At 42.7% G+C, this 27,625-nt stretch overlaps 2 protein-coding genes and 2 non-coding genes across 4 annotated transcripts; all 4 read right to left on the bottom strand.

Moving 5' to 3' along the window:
- Positions 1-63: 63 nt before the first annotated feature.
- Positions 64-9,465, bottom strand: eif4a1a (eukaryotic translation initiation factor 4A1A). Its single transcript, XM_023423836.2, has 11 exons — positions 9,354-9,465; positions 7,883-7,925; positions 7,562-7,694; positions 7,019-7,158; positions 4,940-5,108; positions 3,183-3,292; positions 2,925-3,068; positions 2,339-2,476; positions 2,025-2,114; positions 1,410-1,489; positions 64-919 (listed from the first exon to the last, which is right to left on the bottom strand). The coding sequence occupies exons 1-11, from the start codon at positions 9,374-9,376 to the stop codon at positions 775-777; spliced, it is 1,215 nt and encodes a 404-aa protein (XP_023279604.1). The 5' UTR covers positions 9,377-9,465; the 3' UTR covers positions 64-774.
- Positions 4,539-4,677, bottom strand: LOC111668018 (small nucleolar RNA SNORD10). The gene has a single exon (XR_002761704.1). It is a non-coding gene; the product is annotated as a small nucleolar RNA SNORD10 (small nucleolar RNA).
- On the bottom strand, positions 5,603-5,741 carry LOC111668017 (small nucleolar RNA SNORD10). The gene has a single exon (XR_002761703.1). It is a non-coding gene; the product is annotated as a small nucleolar RNA SNORD10 (small nucleolar RNA).
- Positions 9,466-11,644: 2,179 nt separating the features above from the next.
- Positions 11,645-26,116, bottom strand: senp3b (SUMO specific peptidase 3b). The gene is made up of 12 exons (XM_023423915.2): positions 25,624-26,116; positions 23,946-24,071; positions 21,812-22,540; positions 20,051-20,170; positions 19,333-19,444; positions 18,845-18,992; positions 17,149-17,196; positions 16,417-16,494; positions 14,792-14,929; positions 14,578-14,661; positions 14,418-14,468; positions 11,645-13,174 (listed from the first exon to the last, which is right to left on the bottom strand). The coding sequence occupies exons 2-12, from the start codon at positions 24,031-24,033 to the stop codon at positions 13,064-13,066; spliced, it is 1,707 nt and encodes a 568-aa protein (XP_023279683.1). The 5' UTR covers positions 24,034-24,071; positions 25,624-26,116; the 3' UTR covers positions 11,645-13,063.
- Positions 26,117-27,625: the final 1,509 nt, after the last annotated feature.

Here is a 27,625-nt window from a genome sequence, read left to right as displayed (position 1 = left end):
AGTAAAAAATATAGGTATGAAACAGCAGGAAAAGGATCAAAAGGGTAAACAACTCATTCATGGTGGATTTTTACTATACAGGTCTTTTTATTGAATATGCCCTGTGTACGCTAGACCCCCCAAAACCTGGGTACTGAACATGATCATGGATGTGTGTTAACGGCTGTTTGAAGTACACTGGAGGTTGTTTAAATACTGATCTGGTCAAATGCAGCACATCCCAGTTCATTTTGCGTTTAGTCCAGACTGAACCGCCCAGCTATTAGTTACCAGTGGTGCAGCACCTGGTGGAGGTGCGCAGGAGCAAATCAGAGCCACATTTGACAAAAGCTTCAGTCTTTGTGTTTTCACTGTGCGAGTTATATTGAGCCAAGTTATTCTTTTAATGTTAAGCTTTTCTAACAGTCACAGCTAGAATCCTTTTAACAGCAACGTCAGGTTTTTAAATGTGCTTTCGGAGAAGTGGTCATGTTCTGCACTCGTGGGATTCTTTTTTTTAATGTCGTCAGGACATCAATGTGGGAACGGTCTAATTAATGCTAAAGGAGAATTTAGCTGCTGATATGGAGTGACGAACTATGGAAGCGGATGAAGCCGAGTCATCCTTCCAACATGGCCAAAATCTATTTCAGAGGAAAGGGAGGAGTGGCGGTTGCGTTCCTCCCTCCCTCTGAGCGTGGAGGGTAAAGTCATGGTTCAGATCGTGTAAGAAACAAAGTTTGACTTCTAAAATAAGCAGGGTGGGGGCGGACGAAGGGCAGGTGGAGTCGTCGTCTAGATCAGATCGGCCACATTCATGGGCATCTCCTCGATGGTGGTGTTGTAGAACGTCTCAATGTCCCTTAGGGTGCGCTTGTCATCCTCGGTCACCATGTTGATGGCTACTCCCTTCCTGCCGAAACGACCACCCCGACCAATCCTGACAGTCAGAAGAGGAGAGTCAGTCACTGAGCAGAGAACATCTGTAAACATCTGGAAGCTCCAGACAGTGAGTGTAACTGGGAGACTTCAAGGTCACACAGGGTGGAGGATGAAGACTGATGGGTTTTATGGACTGAAGGTTCACATCAGACAACATGACAGCTCTGTTTGCTAAGCCGGTAGAACTTGGGTTCAGTTACCTTGACTTGGTAGTTGGAAATTATTAACCAATCACAAAACACCATGAGGAGGGGGGACAAAAAAACCAAAAAAAAAAAAAAAAAAAAAAAAAAACCAAACACTTGGGAATATGTATATTTGGTTTGTAATCACCAAGGCAGCGTTAAACTGATAATAAAATCTGAATCTGAACTTCAGTCACCATGTGTCATATTTACTTTTCTTTATGAGACACTAACGTTTCTTATGAACACTTATTCAGGCCAGACAATAATGTGACGTGACACTTGTCTGAGTTGTGCCGTTACCTGTGGATGTAGTTTTCCCTGTTGGTCGGCAGGTCGTAGTTGATGACTAGAGACACCTGCTGGACATCAATACCTCTGGCCTGAGGAGGAACATGAGGAACATTAGTTACACAGCACAAGAGAGGACATGACTGAGGTTAGGCTCAGAATAAAAAATATATATATATTTCCATGTTTATAAAAAGGTAGTGTAATCCGCCAATTAGTTGTCAGTCCAGGACTTGAACCTAGCTACAGTGGAGGGCAGATAGGCTTCTCTACCAAGGAACATTCAGTCCTTCACCAGCACTGCAGATGGGAGGAGAGGGAACCTTGGACCACACAGATCATCTTATAGTAAACCTGACATCGTTAGTCTCAGTCAGTGTGTGTACAGACATGATAGATTTACTTAACTTTAATGTTATTCAGACAAAAGGCAGAGCAGAACAAAATTGCTTTGCATCTGGCTCAGCGATATAACAATACTATTATAAATATCATTTACAGACAGGTATATTGCACAGTGAATGAAATATTAAAAAAAAAAAAAAAAAAAAAATTGGTCTGAAAAATATTTCACACCGTCAGCGGCTCAGGTTGTTTAGCTACAGTGTAAACAGCTGTTGTACCTACCAGCAGGTCAGTGGTGATGAGGACTCGACTGGAGCCAGAGCGGAACTCCCTCATGATCAAGTCTCTCTCTTTCTGGTCCATGTCACCGTGCTGAAACACATGGAGAGGAACAGGACAGAGTGAGCTCCTTCACGACGGTTGACTCACCAATGGGGGCTACCAGATGTAAACTCCAGTGAAAGGTTTAGTTGTGCCGATCATTTCTGGATTGCCTTTACAGTGCAGCATCACAAATTCCACAACTTTAGCCATACAGAGTTAAAGGTCTCAGGCTGGACTCGGAGCTCAGTGTATGAGGACAGAGAGGCTCTTACCAGAGCGGACACGGTGAAGTCTCTGGCGTGCATCTTCTCAGTGAGCCAGTCCACTTTCCTCCTCGTGTTGATGAAGATGACAGCTTGTGTGATGGTCAGGGTTTCGTACAGGTCACACAGCGTGTCCAGCTTCCACTCCTGAGGAACAGGACCGGGTTCTGAGTCAGTCCACTGAGCTAATACCAACAGACTTATACAAGAGTTCTGCAGTAAATCCTCCTTTGTGGAGGCTGTAAGGATAATGTTGTTGAATCCACTATAGAGGGATGTAGTCTAAGTGGTTCAGCTAAACTGTACTGTATTATACAGAGAGGCCTGTCCATTATTGAACTCAGCCTCACCGATGCCAACAAGAGAGACAACTCCCTGTGTAACACAATACCAGTCGAGAGTTTGACAATAAATCCCTTTGTGAAGGTGAGGAGCGTTTCAACTGTTGGGCCATTGGATTAAATGGTATTAGTGTTTGCAGGTGTACTTAAACCAGTTTATCTTCCACATGTGACTACAGATCACCTTCAACCTGTACACAGACGGGTCCTTTTGATGAATCAACTCTAATCTCTCCTGGTTAATGTTTCCTCACCTCTTTCTCCACGTTGATGTAGAACTGACGGATACCCTCCAGGGTCAGCTCCTCCTTCTTCACCAGGATCCGGACCGGTTCACGCATGAACTTCTTTGTGACCTCCAAGACGTCGGCTGGCATGGTGGCCGACAGAAGGACAACCTATCCAAAATAGAGACAAAAGGACAGCTGGTTAAAACCAGATCAAAAAAAGCACACATCCAGGTGTATGCACTGTGCCTGAGAAAGTGCCTCAGCCAGGTGTTCAGCTCTTACCTGTGTGCTGCTTGCAAGTTTCTGGAAAATCTCATAGATCTGGTCCTTGAACCCTCGACTCAGCATCTCGTCAGCCTCATCCAGCACGAACATCTTGATGTTCTTAGAGGCTGCAAAATAAAGAGGTGAAACATGTTTAATGTCCTAGTGATACTCCTGGTTGGACATTTTAGACTGGAGATTGGAATCGGTTATTCATCAAATATATTCTGGCAATGTCAAGGACTGACCAAAGAGTTGGAGGAAATGATTAGGGAGCATATTATATTTGATTCCAGCTGATGGCCTGTGCAACACTTCTTATTCATCTCTCTTCCCTGTCGTCTCCCGTCTAAATCTGTACAGATTACAAAAAATCCACTGCGTACGACTCTGGAGAATCATTACGGTGTCAGCCATTTTGTTTTTGAGATTGTGACACAAGAACCATGCGTGCGCTCATCTCTACTACGGGCCAACACAGAGCCAGATGACGTGCTGCACAGAGGGACTGGCTCCGTTCAGGTGAACAGGTGCCATCTTTTCTCATGAACATAATATGGAGAGAGAGAGAGAGAGAGAGAGAGAGAGAGAGAGTAGTGGCATCCAGCTGGAGCATGAAACAAACCAGAGTACTACAGTAACAGTGTGGTTATCAGTCAGCTCCTCACATTAACTATGCAAACCACCACCAACAGCTACGAGCACCTCTGCAGTTCAGAGAGCTGTAGACGGCACACTGCAGCAGCAGACTCGTGCCGTCAGTATATTGCGCACAAACATTTCTGCATTAGGAGATAGGATGTGCGTGATATTTTAACATACAACACCAGTTACTGGTGTGACAGATGTTGCTCAGCTGCCCACCACTAGATGGCAGCCTCCCTTAATAAAACCTGGATGTTATCATCCAGCAAGGTGGAAAGTGGGACAGACATGTAGTAGAACCAGCCCAGTTTGGCAGTTTTAACTGACATAACTACTCAACTGGAGCCATGTGTAACCACATTCCCAGGTATGTGGATTTATTAAACCTGTATGGCAAGACGGCTGCTGGTGTCAGCTACACCACCCAAACCAATACGACAGGTTACCCACAGACACTGATCTGATTAAATTGTGTTCAACTTATTGTTTGAAGTTTCACATTTGGACGAGTTGAGTCCAGATCTAAACCGTTTCATCAACAGGGAAATCAAACATTGGGAAAATGTTTCAGACCTGGTGTTTCTCTGAGTTCACATAGTACAACACCTTGTTGAGTAATACATGAACAAAGAAACAAACAGAAGTACAGACACTTTCATTTTCTCAAACATTCTGTTGATAAGACTCAGCTATCAACCCCAATGACTGGTTAGTGTGACTGATGGTGCTGTATTCAGAGTAGTGATGTATGATCATGTCTCTGGGTCCCTGGTGTCCTGAGGACTCGAGCCAGCAGAACGCCGACCGGAGCGACAACACACCAGAGGTTCACAGAGTCAGTTGACACGCATGGGTTTCATCATCATACAGCAGGGCTGACTGGAGCTGCCTCTTGTTTTGGATTAGTGTTAAGACATTATTGTCACAGCAGCAAGAATAAACTGAAGTTCAGTCAAATGGAGAGCTGATTGGTGAACTGATCACATTCATCAAGTCAACCTTCAGCCCGTTGCTTCAGGCGAGTATAAACTCCTGTAGATAAGCCTTTCTATATTGTCATTTATTGGTAGCCTGACAGTCGCTCCTGAAGTTCATTAAGAAACCATTTGTTAACTCCCATGATGACTTACAGAGGTTTTTGCGAGTTAACATGTCGAAGACACGGCCAGGAGTTCCCACCACGATGTGAGGAGCCTCAGCCTGCAGCTTCTGGACTTCACTGCGGATGTTGGTCCCTCCAATACAGGCGTAGCAACTGGCCCCCATGTAGTCACCCAGGGCCAGCACCACCTTCTGGATCTAAACGAAGTCAGATAAACAACACCAAGTGTTAGGCCATTAAAAGAGTTAACATTCAAACCAGGATGTATGCTGATTTTGACTTTGGTTCAACCAATTTACATCTTGTAGAGTAAGTACATGTTACCTATTTAAAAAAATAAATCCTAAATATGTTTAGGATTCAGTCAAATCTTGTTTTAACACAATGAACGTCTCAATTCAGTTAGATCCGTGCAAGTATATATAAATTTAAAAAAAAAAAAGTGGTTTAGAAAACAATTTAACTGCACACTGATTGATCCTTTGCAAATTAACTGTATTAAACTGCTGTTAGTGTCCTGACACTGCTCTTGCTGTATTACAGCAGTGAACAGTTGCTGTATTGTCTAGGGATTGTGAAATTATAAAGTTAATTCCTCCTCTTTGCACCTTCCAGCTGATCGAGGCAGGATGGAGCTGATGAGGCGGTCTGCTGTCAACCCTAATGACTGGTTAGTGGGACTGATGGTGCTGTATTCAGAGTAGTGATGTATGATCATGTCTCTGGGTCCCTGGTGTCCTGAGGACTCGAGCCAGCAGAACGCCGACCGGAGCGACAACACACCAGGGGTTCACAGAGTCAGTTGACACGCATGGGTTTCATCATTATACAGCAGGTCTGACTGCAGCCGCCTCTTGTTCTGGATTAGTTTTCATAAACCCAGTGTTGATATATGGTGTTCCTAATAAAGTGCTCCCCAAGCCATAAAGACAAACACCCTTTCAGATTCCCATTAAAGCTGTCTCAAGACGTTTCTCTGCCTCTCTGGAGATAAATGAGACAGCATCGGCCCCAACACAAGTCAATATAATGTTTCTGTTAAGTATATTTGAAAAAGGTGGAGTCCATGTTTTATGGAAGACTACTACATCGGATTTTATTTTTCATGGACAGTCTACAAGAGCAACTGTGGTAGTTTAAGTCCATCTATAGCAAGTCAGAGAGTCCATCAGTCCAGTTTAACCTGCACGATTTTCTCTGGGCTGATGTGAGATGCTTTGCTGACATAAAGTAACCTCATGAAAACAAGTCTGACATTTTACTGAAGAAATGAACCAGGGATAAAAATGTGTCCAACATCCAATAATTCCGTCCGTCACATATGATGAGTTTAAATAGACTAGTACATTTGAACTATCAGAGGAATCGACTGGCTTCACTAACGCACTGTCAGTCTGGGTACAGCCAAACACCCTTACAGTGTCAAACACCGTGGGAAAAGCGTTTCCCTGCTCAGGCTAACCTTAGGTTTGAGGCTCGTGTTAAAAGTGGTTTTAACTTCCTTACACACTAAGCTAGCATCTACTGATATCTGCATGTGAGGCATCTGTAAGTTGGACCGACATATATAAGCATTCAGACTTGCATTTCTCTGGATCGCATCTGGGATGTTTTTACACCTTTATTGGAGACCACCTGTGATAAACTCAGCTGATTGGACACAATGTGGATTTCTATTTTACCTTTGTCATAATGGGATATTAAGCGTTCTTATTTTATCACACAGCTAATTGTAATTGAAGTCTATGAAACTCTTGTTATGCAACTGGCTGTAGTGAAAGACTACACAGGAGAAAAGCTGGTGTCTTACCTACTTAAACAATGATACCAACTCTGTAACAGTGGTTTAATGTGTCCTTTGTGCAAAACCATCAAAAGTATTCAAACTGCAGTCATTTCAAACCAAAATGAAATAATCATTGCAGTCTAATCTGTAGTGAGGTGCAGCAGAAAGGAGCACCTATACTGATATAACTGTCCCATGTCTGTAACTATACAACTACTCAGAGAGTAGGGACAATGTTACGCAGCTATTAAGACTGAGGGTGTGTTGCATCCAATCAAAACACTGCAGGTTTTTCAGTGTTTGTTTTTAGCGTGAGCCTACCTGCTGAGCCAGCTCCCTGGTAGGAGCAAGGACCAGAGCCTGGGTGCCTTTCAGCTCCACATCAATCTGCTGGAGGATGGAAATGGCAAAGGTGGCAGTCTTCCCAGTTCCAGACTGGGCCTGAGCGATCACATCGTAGCCTAAAGGGGAGAAAAAATGAAAACAGGTTATTTACAACAGATTCAACTACAGTACTGTAAACAGCTACTTTAGTCATTTAGTTCAGGGTTCTCAATTTCACACTTTCAATGTCCAGCAGCTGTCAATGGGATGATTCAAAGTGTTTCATTAGTGTAGTTTAAGCAACAAGAATCTGATGCTCTGCAGGCCTCAGGGAGGCTGAGTGAACATAAATCACTGCTTTGAACAAAAAACAAAACACAACTTCTGTTGTTCTAGCAGTTAAATGTGGTGCAGCTGCATTGCAGATGTTCTGTCCCTGGGCAGAGAAATGAATACTCCAGTATTTCTAAAAATCTAGGTAAGAGGTATTGATTAAAATAGAATACACAAAAAAAGCCCCATCACTGAAAACTTACTTACCCTTGATACAAGGGATAATGGCTCTCTGCTGGATAGCGGAAGGCTTCTCAAAACCATAGGCATAAATTCCCCTGAGCAGAGCCTCGCGCAGGTTCATCTCATCAAAACTGTCCACGATCTGGTTCCAGTTGCTCTGCAGAGACAAACAAGAAATTCAAATGCATGTTAAAGATTATCTATAGGATAATACTTTATATTTTTACAGCTTGCAGAACAGTAAGGTGCTCCTCACTGTTGGCTTAAAATTACATCTTGAGTCTATGTGGGTGGAAGTGTCACTGTGGTGATGAAGATAATAAAGCCCCCTGCAGACAAACTCACCTCAATGATCCCATCTGGCTCCATGCCCTCTGGGCCATTGTCTCTGTTAATGATCAAACAAACAAAAAGGTTATTCTGTGCCACATCACAACATAAATTAACATTTCGTGAGCAAAATATAAATAAAAAAATAAAAATAAAAAATTTTTTAAATGATGCCAAAAACATTGGGACAAAATTGTCTAGGTTACTGCCATCATGTAACTTATGACTGAATGTCTTTAATAATATCTTAGAGGAATATTCACCTTTAATGCCAACTCTACGTCAATAAATATTTGATCTTATTAATAGTTAATATTACAATTAAAAAACGCCAGTGTAATCAGGTAGTAACTGTATGGTCATCTGCTGCCTCCTTCACACAGCAGACATTATATTCAGAGATGTTTGCTCTTTTCTCCTGGTCCTTCAGAGTAAACGCCTTTTCGGAGTCCGCCATTTCTACTACATACATCCAAGATGGTCGTTTCTCTGGTGAAGGCTGAGTCGGAAGCGAGACGACGAATTAACGGCTACGACAGCCACGTCGAATACACTTTAGCTACTTCACTACATGAGACTCATTGGTGATTTAACATGAACCATCGATGTGACCTGTTGAATTTAAGACGTGGCGCTAACGTTAAACGTGTGATAGCAGGAATAAAGAACAGCTTAGCTAGCTGTAGCCCCGGGCCGCTACCGCCGCTGCCAACAGGCCCACATCCTTTTTATGTGGCCTTTTATTAAAACTTGTCCAGTCAGCGGTTCCCATTAACGACAGCACACATCGACACAAACCGCTTATTTGCTTCAACCGAGGCGACACAACAACAGCAGCGTCAGGAGAATCGTTTCCAGCGGCACTCAGCGGCCTGCGCTGCCGACATTGTCCCGAGCCGCCGGTTCACAGTACGGCGACCATGTGCGCCCGTCGGCCGAGGAGAACAAAGATACTTCACATTTCTACCACCGGCTCCGCTGGACTTCCTCCACCGCGAGAGGAAGAGAGAGCCCGACAGCCTCAAAACACATTTACATTTAATATTTGACAAATAACGACAGAGCGTTGTGATATAATAACCGTTGAGGCCTACCCCAGCCTCATTCACGTGCTACTAGAGGCGCCGGCTGCCATTTCATTTCATTTAGCTTCAGGGATCTATAGCGGCCGCCATGATTCCTGCCGCCTACGATAAACATGTACACAATAATTCACGAAGCAAAATATAGATTTTTAAGTGAAAATGCTCAAATCTAACGTCTGACTTCCCGGTGCCGGTTGATCAAATGCGAGGACCGGTGACGTTAGTCTGAGGCAGGCTGTCTACAGGCCTCATCGTTAGTCAGCCACAGAAATGCCAGGATGCTTCACACAAAGTCCACATCACCGAAAATCAATGATAACAAATACTACCAAACCGACGGAAACGAATGAACCGAGCTGTGAGCCGATGTGTGACCGTGAGATTGTAAAATGTTTCCTTACCTATTATCATATTCAGCCGACATTATTCCAAAGAAAGAAACTGCGGCAGAAATGACTTATATACGCTGACAACACACAAAGAGACTCTCTCATTGCTACACACCGCCGTCACTTAGCTGTGCTCCCGCCCACATGCACTTCTGATTGGTCAACTGGTACGTCACACGTAGAGTAGGCGGGCCGTAGCAGCTTCAGAAGTGCACGATTGTTGTACTGCTAGCACGCCAGAGGGGCGGAGTTTGGATTTTATGAGCGTACTGTCTGAGCGGTGTCCAGGCTCCTATCACCGGGCTGCTCCGGGGTCCACTGCCCAGGTTCCCCTCCATTCAGGTCAGCCATTTGTCAGCGCGCACAAAAGGCTGAACCTCCGGGTAGAATATCTCCTCTGTTCTCCTGTGAACAACATTTCCTTGTAATCTTTAGCAAATCAGAAAATGGAAAATTACAGCAGTGACACATCTTGCATTCAGTGATGTAACGATGAGTCACACTGTAGTCATGCCCCTTGATACAGTTATTTCGAAGAGGGATTCACTTAGACCGTAATACATCCTGATGAATGACAACTGATGGTTCATATTGATCTCATCAGGAATCATGGGTCTCAGAAACATTGACTAAATAATATGGTCTATAAACAGCAGTGATCCTAAATCAAAAACAATTTGATCAGAAAATAAGAAAAATAAAAACACTACAAATTTGATAATCAATCATCAGTGTCTGACAGTTTTAATACTCATTTTCAAAACTTGTTGACAGCAAAATTAAACTTCTGGCCCAACATGTGCCTGGTTACTTGGTCTGAGTCTGGCCCATATAAACACACATCTGGACCAATGCCCAGATGTGGAAGTAGCATCTGACAATTATGTCATATATGGGCCAGATTCGGGCTGTGGAACCGGGCATATACTGGGCCAGAAGAAATATATTTTCTTCTGAAGCAGCAGATGGTCGGGTCAGAATCTGAATCCATGGACCAACCTGCCTTGTGTCAACAGTCCAGGCTGCTGGTGCTGGTGTGATGGTGTGATGGAGTATTTTCTTCCTAGTACCAATCAATCCTGGTCTGAATGTCTCCCTGAATGTGTCCCTTCATAACCACAGTTCACCATCTTCTAATGGCTCCTTCCAGCAGGATCATGCTCCATGTCACAAACTGGTCTCATCAACATGACAGTGAGTTCAATGAACTTCAGCCCCCCCTCTCCAGACCTGAATCCAGTAGAACACCTTTGGGACGTGGTAGTACAGGAGATTGCAGCATGAATGTGCAGCTGACAGATCAACAGAAATCATGTGATGTAGTTATTTCAACATGTTGCAGAGTCTCAGAGGAAAGTTTCAACATCTTGTGGATCAATGACATGAAGAACTGAGGAACTACCCAGAGTTAATGTGGTGTCAAGTGATCAGTGAGTGTATTTCTCTGCTGAAGAGTGAGAGATCAAAAACCAAACGATAGCAATTTTGCATAAATTCGCTTTTGTTGCCATTTTTCCCCAAAACATCCAACCCTGCTGATGCAGAATTTGTGGGTCACCTTAAACAATAATAACAATCATCTCTACATGTTCAGTGATGTAACATCCTACAAGCAGAGGTACGGGGTAGAAGCATTAAAGGTCCATATTTTATACTTTTCCAGCGTCTTATTTGAAGTGTTGATCCATAAGAAGAATTTAAGAACCAAAAACAATTTCAGTTGCCTATAATTTACACCTCCTCTCTCATCTCTCAGGCTTCCCTCTGGAGCGCTAGCAAGAACAAGGTGTTTCATGTTGGTCTCTGAGCCTCTCTTCTGATTTGCTGTTTTTTGAGTGAAACACGGCCAGGCCAACCACAGGTAACAGACTGTATCCTACCACTGTGGCTCAGTGAAATTCTGGAATTACAGAAAAAAAAAAAACCTTAGCCGCTTGTCTCTAATATTACTATCCATGGGATGTGTGATGTATTGGCTTCCTAACATCCAAAGATTGTGCAGTGTTTCCTCAGTGACGGAACGACCACTTGGTATTATGTTGGTAATAAAGTTCAAACAAAAAAATAAATTAAAAAAGAAATAAAAAAAACTTGTTGGATGGTGGGTCAAGGTGGGTCGGGCTGGGAGTGGCGACTGCTTTGTTGTGACATCACAAAGTTCCAGAAGTCCTGACGCCTGGTTTTAAGGCTCAGTTTCTGAATACAGGCTGTGTGCATTTCTCTGTGGACTGAGGCTTTGATACTTTCACAGTATTAATATAGAAGCTAGACCTGATCTATAATCAAACTGCACATGCACAATCTCGTTTGCCACGTATTTTTATTTTTATCAATCATAATGCATTGTAGAAGATATATAAAACTGTCAACTCTGTTGCATCAACTCGTTTGAAAAAACAAAACAAAAAAAAAAAAACAAAAACAAAAACAAAAAACACAGCTATCAACAAATTTGTCTTTCGTTATAAAAAGAAGAGGAGGGTACTGTAACTCCGTTGTGGACATGCTTAATCTATTGTGTAGCTGTCGTGGTCCTCACCAAATGGCTCTCAAACTGTCAAAGAAACACTAACCAGAGGATCTCTTTTGTACCTACACCGAAAACAACACAAATTAGTAGTCCTCCTTTTAACACCATTTGTTTAAAGCAAGAAGCATATCAACACATTTACTGACAGAGAGAAAACACAGAAAAAGATAAATGCAATGTAAAGCTACCCCCTTCTTTAGGCCAAGCGTGGCTTGTTTGGGCGGCGGTCGACAGATGCGGACCCTGTCTCCCGTGCGTCTGACCGGGAAGACAGATGGAGGCAGAGGAAGTTTCTGGCACGGGGAGTGGGGTGGGGGTGTCAGTGTGTGGTGTGTTCCATGGATGTTGTAAATTCTGATTTCCCCTCAGAACAGCTCGTCACACGCTGCAGCATCAACCACGCACCAAAGTTCCTTTTTCTCAGCATCGGTTTAAATCCATCTAAATGTCTGGTAGGAGACTGTCAAACAGATATTATACACTGGAAATGTCACGTCGCACTACAGTGGCAAACATTATGTGGTGACTAGAGAGAGAGCATTGTCAACATAACATTGGCTGTAGCATGGGGGAGTGTGTTTCAAGGAATCTCCTTGTTTTTCCAAAGATGTCGAATGAGAGTTTCACACTTTGACTTTTTGGAATGAACACGACTTCCTGTATGGACCGGATGGATAAAGGCTCACACACACACTGGTTCAAATCATTCTGCTGCCTCTGCACTCACCACTCAGGCATCTTAAAGTTAAAAGTCACGCTGGACTAACTGTGGTCCAGTCCTTCATCTGGACTGGTTCTTTAGATATCTCAGATCTTTTTCATGCGTCCATTCAGACTGAAAAACACACATGGACTACAACAGGATGGAAGATTAGCACATGAAGCTAGTCTTGGCCTCTGTCAACCACAAAGGAATAACCTGGACATTAAATCAGAGTTGTCAAAGGGTGGAGAGAGGGAAGCAAAGAGAGACAAAACAAAGCAAAACAATGACATCACCTACAGTAGAAGTAGTTTCTCTGGATATTGGCAGAGAAAAATAAAGTTTTTGAAAAGTTTCTCTTTTTCCAGTCACTCATTTGCTCCCCGTGTCCTCTTCTTGTTATATCATTGTCCCTCCATCTTGCTGGGGTTAGGGGCGGGAGCAGGTGGAAGATGGGGGGAGTGGGGGGGCTCGGGTCGGGGTGGGTGGTCACAGGATGAGTTTGCAGTGACAGAGTTCTTTGTACATTTGCCTCCTCAGCCGGGGCATGTCTTGCTGGCCGAAGCTGAACGGCTGCCCTAGTGCCAGACACTTGCAGTACTGCAGGATGGTAGAGGGAGAGAAAAACAAGTTACTGGCTGCAGGAACGACCCAGTCGCAACGACACATTTTGTAATAGTGCATCCCACTGTACACGTCAACTGTGTCCCATTCAGGGGCTTCATCCTTTAGAGGCTGCATCTGAACGACGCAACTACACTGTCCAATTTCAAAGACACCTTTTAACGGGTGGATCCTTCGTGGCCCAAAAATATCCCAAGATTCATTGCGCGCTGGTAATAAAAACAACAGTGACAGAGAGCCTGAGGATTACAGCTCAGTTCAACAGCTAACCGTACAAATCTTAAAACCAAGGGCCTTAAAACCTCAAGCTTTTGTGAAAACTAGAATCAGTCCTCATGGTCCTCTGCCTCCTCCACTCAGACTAGCTTCAGGTTACATCCCTGTTTATCCAGAGTCAGAGAAAATATCAACCATTTGTGTGAAATTTGGTCATAATTTCTTGAGTCACAGCTAAAACTCACTCACACTGACCTTTGACCTTTGACCACCAAATTCTAATCAGTTCATCTTTCTGAGTCCAAGTGAATGTTTGCGCCAAATTTGAAGAAGTTTAGTGAAGGCGTTACTGAGATATCGTGTCCACGACAACGGCACGGACGGACAACCCGAGAACAACACGCGTCTGGCTCTGGCTGTCGTCGGCACGGAGGCATAAAAAAAAAAAGTTACATAGTGTCAGGGTTGCTAGGCGACACAAGACCCGCGCTTTCTGCAGGTAAACTGCTCAGTCCTGACCTGAGGAGTCGACCCCCTGTGTTTAGTTTCACTGATGTACAGGTCTGTGCCGTCCTCACTGCACTGCTCTGCAGATTGGACCAGGATGTTTTTAGGATGGAACAGTTTTTGCTGGTGTTGCTGGGTTTGAAAAACACAGGGATGCAACACAGATGATCAGGTCACGGGGGGGGGGGGATACACAGTATCAGGAAGGTGGTTTTAATGTTGAGGCTAATGGGTGAATATAACAGACTTCCTTCATTAGACACAGGGGAGGACTCAGGGTTGGCCGAGTTAAACACTCCATCATCAGTTGCACGGTCACAGCCTCTGTAGTGTTTCTAAGGCTCCTGCAGTGCACTGACAAATGTGTGTGTGGTTGTTTGACAGGAAATGAGATTGTTAATCAGCCAGAATTGAGACCGAGATGCTGATATGATTAATTGTGCATCTGCTAACGCGGCATCAATGTGACTTTAGAACTAAACCATTAGAAACTCACCTGCAGCACAAAAGCCCCACAGTCACTGTCGTTGTTCTGACGACCCACATTCTGCAACACACAACACGTTACCTCATTAACCCGTTAGCACGTTAACACGACACTGTGCAGCTGTTGAATGTGTTTAAATGAGCGAGCCGACACTGTGTCAGCGTCTCACCATTTTAAAAAAGCCTTTCCATCCCGTCAGAAAGTCCTGTTGGTCTTTTTTGATGGCCTCTGCTTGAAGGTACTTAAAAATGTGCTGGAAACAACAAGAGATTCAAGGAAAGAACGATGAAGCAAAACAACACAGATCACAGGTCAGTCTATTCACAGAGGGTGTCTGATAATAACAATGATCTAGGAGTGTGGGGGCAGGTGTCATGTCCCACCTTCGGGCAGCGTCTGTTGAGGGTCCGCTGAGAGTCAAAGTAAGTGATGGCGCGACGAGGAATGTCCACACTGACCAGAGACCAGTGAACCTCTAGGTGGATCGGGATCAACAACAGATCCTTCTGGAAGATGTCGACCTGGTCAAAGTCAAGTCAGGTGAGAAGAGGAGAGGGGTGGGGAGGAAACAGACATGAATAAAACTTCACATTGAGCTGGACTTCAGGACAGTGCTATGTTCCATACATTTATTCCTCACTGCCTCCTACAGCTGGAGAGCACAGACTGAGAGGTGTCAGCATTGTTCTGCCTGCATGATGCACTTTATGTTCCCTGAAGGTACAGAGCTTGTTACACTGCTGCAGGCCACACAACACTGTGCAACACCAGAGACAGACTGAGGAGGAGCTCTTGTCCTTCTCAAGATATCAAACACACCACGAGTTCAGTATAATGGACGGTTTAAATATTAAACAGGGACGTGTCCTTGTCCCCTTCATCATGAGTGTCCCCCTACAGACACTGTATTTCACACAGCGGAAGATTTCAGTTGAAGCAGCTCACCACGGTCGCTCAGTGAGTCGTGTTAACTGTGCGGGTTTGATGAGGAATTGGAACCGGATCCAAAACAGAACTTTATGTACAAGTGTGTAAAAATAATATCTCTGCAATGTTAAAATATCACCCCACAATAACACCCTGATATACCAGGCCAGAACATTATCTAGCTATTCAGATCTAATTATAAATAAGTAACTGTGACTCATGTTAACAGCAGCTTCTGGTTATTGTCTCATATAAACAGTTAATAAGCAGAACACCATGACAGAGAAGATGTTTAATAATAAGATTTCATCATTCGTACAGTTCATCATGATGGTATTTCAGGTTATAGCGCTCAGTCCTACTGTACTTGAACTACACAGCCTGGAGTCACTGTGCTACAGAGGCAGGTTGTTGATTGGACGGCTGCTTTATGGACTTAGAAATGAACTTTTGACATACACAGCACTGATGTCACGACAACCCGTTTCTTTACAGGGGTAGACAGACCCACGGACCATCTAACACCTCAGGACTCCCCAGGAAGAGACTGGAGGAGGCCGGGGAGAGGGACAACTGGGCTGTTGAGCCTGTTGCCATGGTTACCCAGACAAGTGGCAGATGTACTGACTCGTTTTCTATGTTCTTAGTAAAGTCATTCAGAGATATGGACATAAAGGAGAATGAATGACCAGTCGAGGTGTAACCCTACGACTGTCCTGTCTGCTGTGTGGATGTGACTGTGAATGAAAGAGGTGCACGGAGCACGACACAGTAGTAGTACACAGTAATCATAAAGCCTGGGTGACAAAAAGCTACTAGAAACTATCAGCTGATAACAGACACATTTTACTGCTGAGCAAACAGCAGGGGTGAGACACGCTTCCGCTCAGTGTGATCTATAATAACTGGGTTTGTACATAAAAACCTCGTCTAACACAACGTTAACTTGCAGATAATCCTGCTCGACATCTATCTATCTATCTATCTATCTATCTATCTATCTATCTATCTATCTATCTATCAATCTATCTATCTATTTTTCTTCACTGAAAAACAGTTCAACGTTAAAACGGCCACTTACATTTTTTGTCCACCGTTTGACTCCTTCATAGCCTTTTGTCCGTAGCTTATCATAAAAGAAGCTGTTGAAAAAGTGAACCTGAGGAGGAGAACAGAGAAAACTAAGCATTAGAAACAGCCGTCATCAGGGACGATGCTCATGTTGTTCACTTTATATTATGTGAGAAAATACGACATCATCACAGTCCCCTGCAGAGCTCATCAATGTCAAGTGTACACATATCAGAGGAAACAACAAACACGTCAAAGAAAAACAAAGAAAAGAGGAGAGAAAAAAAAGGAATAATGATAATAATTGCAGAGGCTGTCTAGTGGGAAAAAAACAGACAGAATAGATAGAATGGCATTGAGGTTTCGCATGTATGAGGAGGATTCTTATTCTATAATAATTCTTATATAATTATGATACAAAGAAAAGGAAAAAGAGAGAAAGAAGTAAAAAGAGAAGCTTGTGTATGTGTGGTGCTCATCAATGTCTGATAATTAGCATTTTGAAATAAAAGTAAAAAGATGAACAATGTTTGAAGATTAAGTAATAAATAATATAATGAACGTGTTGCTCTTAATTCCCAATTCACATCAACACAACAATCAACAACTGGTCGTAAAGCAGGATTTCACAACGTGTGTTACTGTTTACTGCAGCTGTGAAGACAGTAACATTTATAGATCTGATTTCACTTTGTCATCACTTGTTCTGGGTCTCAGTACAGCTCAATTAAGTTTTTCTTACCCTCTCCGGCACAGAGTCCATGACCAGGTCTCCATACATGTTCATAATCTGGAAACAAACACAAACAAAAAGGAAGATAGCACATGTAAACACAGTTCTTTCAGAAGGACACGGGAACGTCTCTGCCGTCGGAGATTCTCTCCCGTGTTTGTAGGGACGGAAAACACTGTGACTGACTCTGCAGGAGTTCAGAAAGAGGTCAAACTGTTGTATTGATCTGAGCAGGAGGAGCTGCTGCTGTGGCCCAGTGATTTGTGTTAGGAGTCGTTGCATCAGAACAGGTTAGAGAAGCTGCTTCAGGTGTCAGGCAGCACAGGTGTTTTGTTAGTGATGTTTTCACAGCAACTGGTGGTGGGCGATAAATGGAATATACTCGATGTACACCGGCTTGTTCCACGTTGGATGTAGTAAATGACAATACCCCGAACATCGAGTATAAATAGTCACATAATTGTTTTAAGACGCCGGCATGAAGTTCTCTTCGCCATTTCGCTCCTCTCGCTTTCTCCCTCTCACGGCCACACTCCCCCGCCCATCCAGAAACCTCTCCGCATGTGTGACGTAGGTGAGGAGGCGCGTGCGTTTGTATCTGGGGGGCGGAGGGAACTGAAAAGCGAAGTGCCGAAGCGAGTGTATCCGTGTTTAGAAATGGTAACTGAAGATGGAGGCAGACGAGTTGGTTCAGAAAAGAAACGGCATCAGAACACAGTCTGCCTCGCAACAAATGTTTCCCTGTCTATCTCCGCTGGGAGCCGCTCGGCATGAGTGAAAAACAGGGACAACAACAGCAAAGCATGAGAGCGTCTCTTTATGCATCAAAGGGTTAAATCTTGTATTCATGAAGTTCTAGAGTAGATTTCAAAATATTGCGATAGATATATATATATATATCAATATATAAGGTGGATCGCAATATAGCCTAAAAATATTGTGATATTACTTTACGGCCACATTGCCGAGCCCTAACTGCAACTATTACAGAACTACAAAAGGGGGAAGTGATATCAGCCCGGGTGCAGCTCTTATCTCTTAACTGCGTCTTTTCCTCATCGTAGCTCCTCCCACTGAAGACGTGAGGAGAGAGCGGACATGTCCTCTACCCTGAACGGTCTGAATCCAGCTGTGCTGTTGTTTCTGATGCTGACAGCACAGCTGGTTGAGTTGTCAGGTGGCTTTAACAGCTCTGATGACTTTTGGTGGTTTGTATTTACCCATAATGCACTGTCCAAATCCCACTGAAGACGGTGCAGCAGTGTTTTCAGTCTCTCTGGGTGTTTGGCCTGCACCGCAGTTTATAAATGGACCCTGTCACATAAACCATTTCTACTGGCAGCAATATATAGTTTCAATTTATTCATATTTATTGTATCTGCACTTATCGATATTTTGTTTGCTAATTCATTGTTTAACAATCCAAATTATGATGAATTTGTTGTAATCAGATCCCCACAGCAAACCACATTTGTCCTTGTCAGCCACCGTATAAAGCACAGGTGTAATTGATAACATTAAAATGACTGCATTCCATTTAGGTTAGCTAGATCCAGGTCATCCTGGTGCTGTGTTCACTGCTCTCTGACGCTGGATGGAACTGAGCCACTGTTAAAGACTCGTGTTTCACCGCTGCTGTTCCTAACATACATGAAACAGGTCTATAGTGTTGATCCCAGAGAGTGAGAGGCGTGTGACGTTGTACCTGGTCGTTGAGCCAGTTCTGTCCGTAGAGAGTACCCAGGTCGTCCATCGTCAGGACGTGGCGTTTGTAGTTGACCCTGAATGTTTTAGCCAGGGCTGATCCTGACGAACGCTGGAAGGACTGTATTAGGTGCTGAACCACTGCTTTCCTGATGAAGAACACATCAAACAGAGTCACTTCACGGGTAAATACAACATCACAGCAGTTTCATCAAATCCTGTAAAAATGTCAGGAATCAGGAGATGGGTTAACCTTCAGTCTCAAAGAGCAGACATTAGGTGGTGACTCATTTACTTTAACTCTTATTATCTGATTTTACCATTTGTTTTATATAATTATAAGGCAGTTAATCAAGAACAGATGAATGCATCCATAATGGCATTCACAGCTCCAGAACCTTTGGTAAATCCCTTCATTCAGCCAATCCCTGCTCTGTTTCCAAACCATGTGACCGCAGACTGAGGAAGCAGCCTGACGCTGTGTCTGACCTGTGTGGCTGAGAGAAGCTCTCAGTGAAGATGTCCTGCAGCTTCTCCACGATGTCGTCCACGTGGATGGGGATCAGACTGCCGTACTGCTGTAGAGACTCTTCCAGGATACCTGCAGACACAAGCCACAAGACGACATCATCATCATGATGGATGTTATTAAAATGATCCTGCCAGAGGGAGGGGAATGTGGACAGAGCAGATGTAAATAAAATGGAGACTGTGCTGCAACAACCTGTTGTAATGTGGGTAAAACTTTGCGGAAGGTGAAATTTTAACTTTTTTATTTGTAATAAGCGTCAACAGTAGCGTGCTAACTAATGTTAGCCTCATATGCTAGATTGTTTACCATTGCTTGGCAACATCATCAGCTGCTCCAGGACTGATGTGATCACAGCTGTAATCATCCTGATTTTAACTTCTAAATATCAAACATGGTTTTTTTTTGTTTTGTTTTTTTAAATCAGGGCGGCATTGATGAGGCAGTTCAGGAGGTTTAAGACTAGATGGTAAAATGATCACATGACCAGATAATCTCGGCCGAAAAATCGGTACCGACCAAGGTCCAGGGGCAAATTCCTCCTCTGATTGTCAGGGGGGGGGTCAGAGGGGTGAATCAGGGTTAAACTCCTGCAGTCTAAGCCCAGCTTTAGACATGAAATCAGCAGGTTTAAATTCATCTGACCACAGTGAACGTGAGCCTCAGTCTGATCCTCACCAGTCACACAGCTCATGTGTTCTTCAGTAAGCGTAAGAGACAGTTCCACTGGTTTCACCTCCACTTCCCGCCTCCCTCTGTCCTCCTGCTTCTCTGGAGGACAGCCATTTATCTTCTTATCTGCAGAGAGGGGGAAACACATCACACACTTCTTTCTCATACACATTCTTAGACTCAGTCAATATTTTTCATTTATTTCCAAAAAAAGACAAACCCTGGTGAAGATAAAACATTATATAATGTTATACTACAACTCAATATATTGACACCTGAATCTAAAATGTGCAAAATCTCAGTAAAGAAGTTGGGTAAGAAACACTGAGGCTGAGAGGAACATGACTTCACCACTATTGTGGTACATTCCCACAGCTGACTGTTACTGAAGAGGAATATTTTAAATCATAACAAGTTATTTTCTTGATGAAGATATTCGCACATCCAAATGTCTCAGGTGTAGGTGTGTTGGAAAGTGTCACTTCAGTCTTAAAAAGAAAAATATCCCACTTTATAGATCCATCTATGGCTCAGATCTGATATATATATATATATATATATACACACACACACACACACATATATATATATATACATATATATATACACACACACACATATATACATATATATATACACACACACACATATATACATACATATATACACACACACACACACACACACATATATACATACATATATACACACACACACATATATATATACAAAATATAAAATAGAATACAAAAAATATTGTATAATGTACAATTATACAATAAATGTGTGTGTATCTGTCATGTTATATTCTATAACATATATATATATATATATATATATATATATATATATATATATATATATATATATATATATAACATATATTCTATAACATGACAGAGTATACACAAATCACTGATTGAAAGACACTCCCATGACAAATGAACTGTCACACACCTGGGGCAGACCAGACGGCTGGAGCTTCATCTATTTTAGATCATGGTTGTAAGAACTGTTAATATACTTCTGACGCAGGTCTACAGAGACTGAAATGCATCAATAAACTGTGATGCTGAGCAGGAGCAGTGTGGGATATTCTTCTCTTCAAGAATGATCGTTAGTAAAAAAATATTCCTCATCAGCTCCGATCTGCTTCATTTTTAGCTTGTCACAATAAATCCAACTGCCTCCTAAGCTTTTCTCAAAATTCGGAAAACTGTAAAGCCACTATAATGACAGGGATATAAAAATGTGTAAACATTATGCTCTGTTTTTACTGGGGAAATGGTCCACTCAGGAACTGGACCTGAGTGGACCGCTTCTGACATCAGACACAGAGACAGAGCTACAGCTATTGTCAACTTCCCTGCTGAGATAAAATAAACACTTCGCTGACCTCACTCTACTGAACACACAAGGATTAAACTGGACTTCATGTCCAACTAAAACATCAGACATGATAGTTGTATAAAAACAACTGGGCACCTCCTACATTACATATTCTGTTTATTTCTAAAGTGGAGAGAAGAAAGTACAACATCTTATATTTATATATCATTTTTATGTTTAACAAATCCAATGCGGACTTTTTTTTTTTCAATAGGAACAATTGAGCTCGGGGCCATAGTCGCATACAGAGAAGACAAATCAGAAAATACAGAGACATTATTGTTTTTTGTCTTCTCGTGTGATTTGATAGTAAATGAGGAGTTAAGTACAATACAGAGCTACACCATCTTTAGAGCTACATGTGGTGCACGTCAGTACCTCTGTCAGACTCCGTGAACCTCTCATCGGTGCTGTCGTCCTCTCCGTCGGTGTATGGTGACTGCTGATACCTTTTTATCCTCCTCTGCTTGCCGTACAGATTGTACCTTTGCCCTCTCCGGCTCCACCGGTGCCCGAGGAAGCACACCCACTGGGCCCGCTGGCGCCAGCTCTTCCAGTGCTGAGTGAGCCGAAATCCGAGGCCTCCGTGGGATCGCAAACGCTGCCAGCGCCGGAGCCTCCTCAGAGCCCTGTACCGGCTCAGGTGGGACCTGAACAGGTCCCCGGCCTCAGCCTGGGAGAGGGAATCCTCTACAGTGACATCACCACCGTCTTCTGCCTTCTGCTGTGGTCCATAATGTGGATGTGGTTGTGAATGAGGCTGATGGGTGGACTGGAAGGGAAAGTCTGGGATCTCCCACTCCACTTCTGCTTGGTCTCCTTCCTCTTCCACATCCTCCTCCTCCTCTTCCTCCTCGTCCTCGTCTTCCTCCTCATTGTTATCCCAATCCTTGCCTGAAAACTCGCCCTTGTCCTCCCCGTCCAGATTGTTTTCTTCTTCGTCGTCGTCGTCACCTATCGCCTCAATCCCTCCCATCCCGTCATCCTCCTCCTTATCTACATACTCGCGGGTCCACACTTTCTCTTTCTGCCCCAGCCTGAGGTGCATGGAGCTGGGCACGCTGTGGCCTGACACTGGGACGATGAGGTGGTCTCCAGGAATCCCACCTACACACAAACATGAGCAGTGATGAACTGTATCAGCTGAAAGTGAAATTAACGCCTGTAGTGACACTGACGTCACAGAGCAGAGAGTTCATAGATTATATGAAAACAGCAAATCATCATAACTGAAAAACTGAAACGAGGAAGTGTTTGGAACATTTACTATTAAACTTAATTAGCGAGTTATGACCCATTTCTAACCAAACAGTAACAGAGCAGAGAACTATTCACTGATTTATTGAGTCGACAGACAGAAAACTAAATTATTATTCTCAAAACATTTTTTTCATTATCAATCTATCAATCAATCATTTAAGTGATTTTTCAAGCAATTTGATGACATCATCTTAGGCTTTGGAGAACAGTGGTGAGACCTGTGCATTATTTATTAACCAAACAATTATAATTATAATAAAAATAACAGTCTGCAGATTACTTAGTAATAAGGATGAATGATATGCAGAAAAAAAAAAAAATCATATTGTGATTATTTTTGACATATTTTGATGAGTCACACTTTAGGAGATTTAGACATTCGTTTTCACTGAAAAAAACAGATGTGATTTTTTTTCTGGGGTCTTCACGGAACAAGCGTGTTCCCTTACATGTGGAGAAAAGGTTTGGGGCATGGCGTCTCTGTAGCACCAAAACACTTTATTTATGATGGTCTGTTATGACACATTTTACCTTAGTCAAAAATAATTGCAAAAACAAAAAAAACATATTGTAATTATTTTGGAAGATATTGCGATTGTGATTTCAGTTGGAATGATCGTTTTTTACGTTTTCATTTTCATTGAAAAAAATGTTTTAATGATGATGTGATTGTTCTGGGCCTTGTACCAAACAAACATCTTCCTTTATGTCTGGAGAATATGATTTGTATGCAATGTATTGCAATTTTGATTATATTTCAATTAATTGTGCAGCCCCACACTATGATGACAGTTGTTGGACATTCTGTTCCTTCAAAGGTCTGAACTGTCTCGACAATTTACTGTTGGTGAACACTGTGACTTTTTGTGTCAAAGCTGAACTGTGTGCAACAGCAGCTCGTGAATTCACTTCACCTGTGTATGTGAAATGATTCTGGTAATTCACTGAAATGAGCTGAGTATTCACAGTAATGCTGCTGACATTCGAACTTTATGCTGTGGCTTCTAACTGCTCACACTATTTTTTGTGTCAAGGTGGTTTCTTATTACTTCATCAGGAAGTACTTACTGCACTGCAGTTAGTTGGAAGAGGATGAAACACATATTTAGGCATTGCTTGTACCTTCTCTGAAGAGAAGACATAAATAATTGTCACTTATGACCAGACTCATCAGATTTGAACAACCATTATTCATAACATACGAACCTAACTTGAATTTAAATATGTTATTACCCAGAAGTATAATGCCTACCTCCTCCTGTGTCGTCCTGTCCCACTGCGGTCAGACCCAGGTCTCCCTGCCAGCAGTTCTGGGCCAGGCTACCGCCACTGTCTCGCATTATCCACGGACAACCCACGACCTGCGCCAGCTCGTCACCTGCAAACAACATACACATTTACAGTGCGGCTCTAATCATACAATCAGCTCACAAACTGGTTTGAGAAACTCAATTATGTTGTAGGTTTGGAGAGTAGTCTGAGGTGTCAAACAGAGCAAGCAGCTCTACCCTCTATGTAAATGCAGCTTGTTAGTTATCTTGCGGTGAGAGGGAACACTGCTTTGAACAAAGTTGCTCCACAGTGATCCACTCTCATTCAACACCGCTCACATTTCCTATTTATAAAATTCAATTGAGCCATATTTCTAATCCACAATGTATATCACTGCATTTCTGTACCATGAGATACCACATATCACTTTGTAAAACATTATTCAAGCTGCATTTATATACAGTATAGCTGAGGACCTGTCACTAGTAATGTTTTAGCCCCATCTATGATCTCAGCGTTCCAGATGTTACTCTGTGTTTCGGTCTCACAGTGCTGCCAATGTAAACCTTGGGGGAAATGTGACTCCTAATATTGTACCCGTTATTAAACAGTGGATCTTCAGACGTATTTTGGACTGTGAAAGATATCTACTGTCAGCCTGGAAGGACAACGCATGCATCCAGGTCAAAACCAACATTTGAATCCAAAATGTCCACAGACTGTGCTCGCCTCAGGTTGGGACAGCAGAGTTAACATATGTCCAGTTCAGTATTGAAACACTGCAGGTCAATATCTGATCACACTCTAGACAGAATAACAACAATGTCCCCCTGAAGGTGTCAAGTCCTGCTGGACATCAGGCATCAAGGTGCTAATCTTTCAGCACTCACTGGTATAAAAACACACCACTTGCTTTCCAGTGACTGGCACAACTAGCGGGAACCTGCAGCACTTTTCCCATGAAATAGACAGGAGGCAGTGTTAATGACCTCTGACCTTCCAACAGAACACTAATGTGTTATTTCACAAAACTAAGAAGCTATTTTAATGGTAGCTTTTAAAAATAGTCAGGTTGTACTAGCTAATGAGACAGAGTGCAACAACACCGGACTCTTTTTACCATGTGCACCTGGTCAGAGTGCGGACACGTACCTTAGCTTGCTAGCTAGACTGAGTGGGTTTACTGTACCACTGCCCAGCTGGGAGAATAACTGGGCAGCTGGGAGAATTAGCATTTATAACAGTGAATACTTGCATCCTGTGCAGGAAAGAATCAGTTAGAGCTGCTCTATGGTGAGAACAGTTGTTTCCGATGCAGGAAATAGTCCTCACCAGAGCTAGCTTGAGCGCGACGAGCGCTAGCAACATCCCCGCCAGTTTCACAATTTAATCCTAAATACAACTCACACCGATTGCAAACCTTCCGCTGTCAGTAACTATGGAAAGACAAAGCCACTGCACCACCATTGAGAACAATCTGTACTAACCAGACCTCTTCAGTAATCTGTTGTCTATCAATGCTAACATATTAGCTAGTTAGCCATGTTGTCGTCAGCTAGCTAAGCGTTAGTTAGGCAGATACCATGTTAGCAACAACAAAATGAAACGCCCGGCTTATGCATACCTTAAATAGCCAGGTGTTGCATGTGTGTGCTTACCGTTAACCTGCAGATTTATAAGAGTATGTGTCCAGCTGCTTCTGACTGACAGTAGGGTGTGTTTGATATTGTATGGCTATCGAACCAAAACAAATGCTAATTGGTGTTAAACCTCATTCAATGAAGTCAGGTGTGGAGCAGCCAGATGTCACCTCCTTGCGAACTTTGATTTCTTTTAGGTCTTCCGGTTCAAAGAAAAACGCAAATACCTCTAAGGAACGGTGGATTACAGTCTACGGTGTACGTGAAACCGACAGGAGGAATTTATTTCAGTTTTAACAGGTCTGTACGGAGACGAGTTGAGCCCGGAGCCGGACCGCTGCAGATTTTTCGCTCTTATGGCAACTACAAGTCCGTCGCGTAGCAATGGCGTCACACAGAGTATGTTTTTTAGGGATAGCCGTTAATTTTAGACCCTCACCTTCAGTCTCCTGGGAAACGCTTTCGCTACGTAACGAATTTTGAGCCAAAATCAAATAGGCTAATGTAATTCACCTTCAGTGGCTGGGGTTAATTAAAGTGAAACATGAACTGGTTTCTTGAAGAGAAGACATCAGTAATTATTCGTCTGATTTAGTCTTTATTGTATCTGTAACTGAGTCAGATTTTGTTGTTGTTCCCTCATTTCTGCAAAGAATAATACGGTCAATCGTGCATTTCCTTTGTATTCCAGGAACATATTAGGACTTTGTGATGCGTTCATGAAAGCTCTGTTATAAAAGTTCTTCTTTTTGGGGGGGTTTTAGCAGTACAGACGCTACTAGCCGTGTCACTGCCCCCTGCAGGAAAATATTAACCATTTCAATCACATTTCATATGAGTCAAAGTAAAGATACTTCTGCTCAAATATTACTGCAATACAAGTGAAAGTACTGGAGTACTTGCCTTTAAAAATACTTAAATATTCAAAAGTACATTTTTTTTATGTCAACACATTGTTGTGTTGTTCCACATTTACAGAACCTAATGACTCTGAAACAACCTGCTGAATGACTTAACTACTTGTATAACTTTTAGAATAAAAAGCTTGTGGGATATGCTTCAAATCTTATAGAAATTGCCATAAAAATACAATTGAATGAACAAAAGGAATTATTGTTGTTTTCGTGTTTCTTCCTTTTTAGATGAAACTTTTTTAGATTATGAAATTTGGTCATGGTAAACACAGCAAACATTTCAAACCATAGGAATCCTCTGCCTCATCTCTCTCTCTCTCTCTCTCTCTGAAGGAACAATTCTCCACCTTTACCACCAACTTTCCCACCATTTTAGCATCAGCATATTGTTCCTTATCGTTGCAACAAAACCTCTATAGCCATGGCTCCAAATCATTCTGCTGCCAGGGGAGAAGAAAAAGGCTGCAGACCTGAGCAGTAGTTTTATGGAGAACTTTGAAGACCACCTATTTGCATCAGGACTGAAACATAAACCAGCAAAAGTTACAGTCTGCAACTCTGAGGAGTGTAATGGGTTAGTGACTGCCATCACATAGACAAGCATAACCTGGAGTTTACACACCACAAGGATATTGAGTGCATTCCTTTGGCAACTATAAACAAGAGGACAGTGTAAGCACTGATGCCTTTGTAAGCAGACCGAAGGATTGAACATGCAGTGACTTCAGACTGTGGTGTACTAATAGATGAAGTGATAAGGGACAGAATGGTTCCTGTCATTTCTAATGAGCTAAAAGGATTTGACACTCTGCCACTGAGATCTGTAGAGCAGCAGAGATGTCACATACATCGATTAAAGCCATGACACAGGACAGACCAAGGGAAAACGTCAACACCATAATCTCACCCTAACAGGCAATGAAATCACCAACAACCCAGAGGTGCTGCCTCATGCTGCTACTGCAGTGGCATGCACAGGCGCAAGTGTGAGACTAAAGTATGTATGAGGAAAAGCAAGGGCATATGACAACTGAAAGTAGCAGACAAACAAAGATAAGATGGTAAGATGATAAGATGATGAGATGTATCTTTATTGTTCCACCATA

The sequence above is a fragment of the Seriola lalandi genome, unplaced genomic scaffold (genome assembly GCF_002814215.2).
Source record: "Seriola lalandi dorsalis isolate HSWRI2012SDOR001 ecotype SW California unplaced genomic scaffold, Sedor1 jcf7180002054694, whole genome shotgun sequence".
In the NCBI taxonomy this organism is placed as follows: Eukaryota; Metazoa; Chordata; class Actinopteri; order Carangiformes; family Carangidae; genus Seriola; species Seriola lalandi.
The sequence above is the reverse complement of the archived record's forward strand: the minus strand, read 5'-3'. Positions and strand labels throughout refer to the sequence as shown.

Bases quoted from the DNA above. Each gene is read 5' to 3' on its own strand.
- eif4a1a (XM_023423836.2), bottom strand. From the start codon at position 9,376: ATGTCGGCTGAATATGATAATAG. The intron at 7,926-9,353 runs GTAAGGAAACAT...GATCATTAACAG, and splicing joins TCGGCTGAATATGATAATAG to AGACAATGGCCCAGAGGGCA. The intron at 3,069-3,182 runs GTAAGAGCTGAA...TATTTTGGATAG, and splicing joins AACTTGCAAGCAGCACACAG to GTTGTCCTTCTGTCGGCCAC.
- senp3b (XM_023423915.2), bottom strand. From the start codon at position 24,033: ATGCGAGACAGTGGCGGTAGCCTGGCCCAGAACTGCTGGCAGGGAGAC. The intron at 14,469-14,577 runs GTGAGACGCTGA...TGTGTGTTGCAG, and splicing joins GGAAAGGCTTTTTTAAAATG to AATGTGGGTCGTCAGAACAA. The intron at 13,175-14,417 runs GTGAGTTTCTAA...ACCATCCTGCAG, and splicing joins GTGGGGCTTTTGTGCTGCAG to TACTGCAAGTGTCTGGCACT.